The sequence below is a fragment of the Pterocles gutturalis genome, unplaced genomic scaffold, assembly GCF_000699245.1.
Source record: "Pterocles gutturalis isolate BGI_N339 unplaced genomic scaffold, ASM69924v1 scaffold15019, whole genome shotgun sequence".
NCBI lineage: Eukaryota > Metazoa > Chordata > Aves > Pterocliformes > Pteroclidae > Pterocles > Pterocles gutturalis.
Window position 1 is genome coordinate 12,749 of NW_010133456.1, and position 5,881 is coordinate 18,629.

General features: G+C 51.6%; 1 protein-coding gene across 1 annotated transcript in view; it reads right to left on the minus strand.

Moving 5' to 3' along the window:
* The window catches only part of NXN (nucleoredoxin), a gene marked incomplete at its 5' end in the record, with an annotated part of 13,864 nt that extends 8,341 nt beyond the window's left edge, over positions 1–5,523 (minus strand). The window contains 3 exons of the mRNA XM_010081245.1: positions 4,224–4,330; positions 4,877–4,977; positions 5,390–5,523. Coding sequence (XP_010079547.1) covers positions 4,224–4,330; positions 4,877–4,977; positions 5,390–5,523 — 342 coding nt within the window. The remainder of the gene's footprint in view (positions 1–4,223; positions 4,331–4,876; positions 4,978–5,389) is intronic.
* Between the last annotated feature and the right edge of the window lie 358 nt (positions 5,524–5,881).

Here is a 5,881-nt window from a genome sequence, read left to right on the forward strand (position 1 = left end):
GTGTTTCTTCCTGCCGGTGTGCCGGGGCTGCAGGCGCTGGGCTGGTGCAAGGGCGAGATAGCTGGGCTTGCAAATCCTAAACGTATGCCAAGCAAACCATTTTGTATCACAAAAAAGGTTTATTCATGACCTGCTGGTATTCAAAATAGCTCTAGGGCAGGGATGGGTTAAACAGACTGGAAGGAATTGGGAAATCTCACTCTGGCCCTACCCTGCAAGGCACAAACTACTGCTGAAGCCAAGGGAAGCGCACGGTGATCGGCATCCCACTGGATTCAGATCTTTATTCATTTACGATGATTCCCAATCTGTCCCAAATGCCTGCCTTTCCGTCCTCTCCAGACCTGCATTATACATGAGGGACAGGCTAGAAATGGGCGTTCAGCCCATCGCCAGACAGCCTGAGCAATGCAGCACACCAAGGCAGAGATGTCAAAGGAGCTTTGCTGCCCTGGGAAAATTAAGGGCCCAGATTAGCCACTGATAGTCCTCCAGTGTGATCCCACGGCCATCAGCAACTTCATCCACTATTCAAAGCATTCCAACTTTACCCAATTTGCTCACATGGACACACACACCAAAGCCACTAAAACCTCCAACTGCAAATACAAAACCGACTCAGAAAACAAAGCCTTTAGAGAATTCATCCTGGGTTCAGCATTTTCAGGAAATGTAAGTAGCACATCAGAAGACTTGGGGCTGGGTTTTCAGTCTCTTAGCAGGTACTCTGTGCTAGGTCAATCCCTGAACTTTTACCCAGCATCAGAGGTTTCTCACCAGCCACAAAGCTCTGGTTTCCTTTCCAGACCTGTCTGGTAAAGGCTGAGGCTGCTGTGACCCATCTGCTCCCGATCCCACGGCTGTCCCCTTGTTCCGAGCATCGCTGCCTTGTCTCCTCAGCTCCCTCCTCCACACCCCCGGCCAGCCAGCCAGGGTTAGGGCACGGTCTTGCTGGTGGCATCCTGCAGGATCAGCCTTGTCTTCCCTGGCAAACACCTCCTCTCTGCACGGGACGCAGACCAGCAGGACCAGGGGAACCATCCTTAACCTTATTCACACCTGCTAACCCCCATACATCCCCCCAGTCCCCCCTCCCCGCTCATCCCAGCCACCATTTGTTATTTTAGTGCCTTTTGGGAGCCTTTGGTAATTGCCATGCGTCACAATACCAGAATTTACTTATCAAGAAGAATCGCAGATCAGACACTGCAATGAATACTGTACAAGCGTGCAGGAGAATTAGCTCAGACGAGCTGAGTGTGAGCTTATGCATTAGAAAATGGATTCAGTTCCCACGGGGCTAGCATTTTATGAAAACACAGGGGCCAAATGATTTGTTACCAAACCTGGCAATACATTTACTTATTCATATATTAAAACCCATATCCAACATGGAAATTTCATCTGCATTATGACTGCTGGGTGTGTAATCAAAACAACATGAAGCAAATACACAAACTGCAGGATGGGTGGTGGGGTTTATTGCTGTTTTTTCACCTTTTCAGAAGAAAGCTCCAGAAACCTGGTGTGAGAAACCTCCTCTAACAGTGACTTCCAGGCTGCTGCCACCAGCCCAGCTGCAAGAGTAACTTGTGGGTGTCTGGGCTAAAGCATGGGGCAGGGGGGAAACAACAGTTTTTGCAAGTTCCCCCAAGGGACTGCAAATCCCAAATTGCCACCACGGGGTCCAGAGGGAATATTCAGCAATCCAAAAGCTTTCATAAGGCAACAAAAAGGAGCAATTCCCACTGGAACAAAATGTGTATCTCTGCTCCCCATCCCATCAGAAGGAGAGCTAACGTCAGGGGATTCCGCCTAAGGCAGGACCACGCAGATAGGGAGCGGCACACACAACAGAGAATTATTTGTAAGCAGCGACGACAAGACACGACTCTCTCTCAAGATAGTGCTGCACCCAGAAGCAATTTAATATAGGTGGGTATGGTACAGCCCACTGACTGCGCATGGGTTATGAATAGAGGCATTCAAGTAAACCCAAATAAAGGCCAATAACTCAACCTACATTTTACACTGAGTTTTTGAATGCTGTAGGGGCCAACACAGCACTAAAACAACACGAGATTTGACTCTCTTGCTACTTTCCACCACTCAGGAACTTAAAGCAGTTGGGGAAGACAAGCTGCTTCTGTTGTTTCAGCTCCGGCCTTACAGAAACCAGCAGAAAACCCACCTCACATGCACGCTGCACTCCCAATCCAAGGCACCACCAGGATGGTAACCTGGACGCTGAACGGCTCCACGCTCTCGCTGGTGCAGCTCTGAAGGGAGCACCCAGAAATGCAGTTCCAGAGGGTTTCAAAGATGCTTGGCAGCACACATTTGGGGAAAGGCAGGTCAGATTACCTGGATCTAATTTTTCACTTAGGTGGAACAACCACTGGTGGTGATGAGCTGAGCCCACAACATCGAGCTCTGTCTGCAGAGAGGTTTCTCTACAGCCGGTGCAGCAGCCTGCAGCAAAGGTCTGACTGCAAACAGGCAGGCACCCACTGCGCTCACACCAAGCAGCTCCAAAGTCATCGGAGAGCATCCCAAGTCGCTGCCTATGCAGGGGTCAACAATAGCCCACAACCCCCGGGGAGCAGCATGAGGGTTCACCTCCAGCCCTCTCCCTTGTCTCCTGAAGCCCCAGCATCCACCCCAGGCTGCGCTGGGGAAACAGGAGCTCAGCCCAGCCTTGCAAAGCCCGTGCTGCACCGGGGTGCGAAGGAAGGTGGGACAGTGATCCTTCCCATGCAGGCTGCAAATAAGCCTGCCTCCGCATTTCAACACCACTTTATGGGATCGTCGTTCATCTTTGTGGAGAGGTTCTCACTTTACAAGAAAACCATGAAAGATAAGCAGAAGGGTTTGTGCTCAAACATGTTCAAATCCCACGGTCAGCGTCCCTGGGAGAGCAGCTGAAATACAGGGGCAATATGGGAGCTTCCCTGGCAGAGGAAGGGGGTCAGGGTGCAGGGGAACAGCAAATATTTACATTTTCAGGTCAGCACACAATGAAGAGAGACATTTAAGGAGCCAGTGGCTGGAGTCAGAGGGAAAGCTGTTGTCACTGTTTCCTTGGCTACAGCATGCCTGGTGCTCAAGCATCCACGTCTGGACACCTTATTTACAGAAAGTCCCAGTGAAACTGGCAGCCGTCCTGCAGCGCTCAGCCGAAACCAGCACTGGAGAGGCTTGTGAGCAGGCCGGGGAAAAGACGGATGGCTTTGGAAAGCTCTTGCCTCATGGGAAGGTAATTAAGCAGCAAACTGATGGCTATTTAAAGCAGGCAAATGGTTATTCTTGGTTTAAGGTCAGGGAAACAGAATTGAGTGTCGGCACCTGAGTTCACCCCAGACGGGGTGTTCAGAGAGGACCCCAAGGGTGGATTATATCTCCTACCATGCTCTCCAGGCCCTTGGCCACCCTTGGGAACACTCCTCCTCCCCTGCAGGTTGCATTAACCCTCTGCCAGCCTGTGCCCACCTCATTGATGCCACACGGAAATGGGTAAGAAACAGGCACACTGCAGCAAGACCGTTTAACCACAGAGAGAAACCGTATGTACGTACAGAAGACATCCTTGCACGCTAGTCACCTTGCACATCTCTGTGCTGCGGTTTGTCCCCTGCAGGAACAAGGTGCCAGTCCCCAGGAGGGCTGCTGTCAGCTTTTATCATCTTCGGGATGCTTTGAAGCCGCCCAGACAGAGCTTCTGCCCTGCCCCTCCGAGCAGCCGGGGCTGCTGGAATTCTGGCACTGGCACGTACAGTAAAGGCGAAGCCATGGTTTACATCAAACGCACGCTCTCCTGTAATTCATGTCACTAACATAAACCAGATGCCACCTTCCTCAGCCTCTGCAGAGAACGATGGCCTGTCTTTGCATTACATAAAACAGCAAGAAAATGAAATTTAAACCTTCAAGAAAAAGCAAAAATAAATAAATCAGTAATTAGGCAAAAAACATCCAAGCCAAAAACAGCTTCCAAGTTTCCAGGAAGAATTAGGTTGTTTATGGAAGTCCTGTTTCAACTAACAGCCTGCCTGGCAGGTGGTAGGAATGTGAGTTTGTGGAGAGCAGAAACATGAAGCAGCTCTGCCTGGGGCACTGTGCTTTGCTTTGCTCTTTTCTTGTTTTAGTTAAACATGAGGAGACATTACAAATATTCAACAAAAGGAGCAGAAAGAAGAGCTGTGCATCAGCACGGCCTTTCCTACCTTGTATGCCGTAGAGTCGATTCAGGCGTGACCGTCTGGCCTCGTCGGTGTACGGCACAGCTACCCAGGGCATCTCGCTGAAATACTGCTTGAAGGAGTCCTCTGACCTGTGCAAGGGGAACAGGGCATGGGATCCAGAGTACAGCCCCTCCGTCTGCCAGGCTCCTTCCTCTGCTCCTCATTAAAAACCTGGCCTGCAAAGCCCTTTATCGCTTCCACCAAAGTCCACTGGTAAGGGCTGCTGGCAGACACACCCAGGGGAGAGCCAGACCAAATGTAAATCCCCTAGTCCCTCAAGAAGGGGTTCTCAGTGCATTTTTTCCGATAAAACATTTCACACTCTCTAGGGCATCTGAATGTCAACCCCTGGTGACAGCAGCAGCTCGAGCATCCTTCAGACCTCAGACCCATGAGCCACAAAGTGAAACGGAGCTGCTCCGCGGACAGAGCCTGCTCTCAGCCCACCTCTGCCCTCGCTATCTCCCCTCTGCACTTCGCCTCTGGGCAGAGGGCAAAGCACTCAGGCAGCCTTTCTGATACCAGAGCCACCCTGCTCTACCTCAAATCAAATTTCCTCCTCACCAGCAATGTTCATCATTGCCTAGCTCGGGGGCAGCCAGCAGTGCCTGCACAGGGTGTTAGCGCTTCGTTACCTGTCTGCACTAACGAAGAGTATCTCGAACTTCTGGCCCGCCTCCTTGATTTTCCGGTAGGACTCCACCAGGACCCTTGTGAGACTTCGGCACGGTGGGCACTGCAAAACACAACATGGGCATAAAGACATCGTCACCTCCACGGGGCCAGACCCACACCCAGGAGGTCCCGATGACCTAGTGACCATGGAAAGAGACGTGGCCTCATCTTCGCTGGAGCACCAGGCAGCAGCCCGGAACGTGGCTGGGGCTTATGGCCTCTAACTCACCAACAAAACTTGTTCCACTTGTAAAGTCTGATCACTCTTCCCCTTCTGAAGGGCCAGCTGAGGATGACAGCCCACTGCAACACTGCGGCCTCTTCCAGAATGGCCAGAGCATCTGAACTGCTTCAACACCAACCAGCCGGAGGTCTTCACCCTCCCACAGAGCTCTGCAGCAAGAGCTGCAGGGGGATCCCCAGAGCACCCTCCGAGCTCACTCTGATCACTCGGCAAAGCACCTACTACTCACCCAGTGTGCGGAGAAATAGACCCCAACGTGCGAGCCCTCCAGGGCAGTGCTGTCTAGCGTCTGGCCGTTGTTCCTTAGCAGAGGCCCGGCAACAACTTCACTGAAAGGTTTTGGCCCCCAGGGGAACTCCAGACCTGGAGAGGGGTTGGGATGAGGGTGGAAGGAAGACACAAAACAGCACATGCAGCACTTACAGTTTCAAAAAGTTCCACCATAAAAAACCATCCCACCTCTGCAAAGATACGGAGGAGCCAGGCAAGCCAAGCCCTGCACCAGAGCCAGGGCCACCTCCTTCTCCCAAGCAGGCGGCATCCTCACCCAAATCACAGCACCTTCAGCCTGACAAAGCCTGCTCTGGTTTTGTGCCTGATGAGGCATTTTTTCCTTATCAACAGCATTTGTTTTAACAACAGAGGGCAGGGTGGTACGTGCTCAGGAATGCAGTCAGACTATTTGCCTTATGCTGATACTAACCATATATTTTTATATATA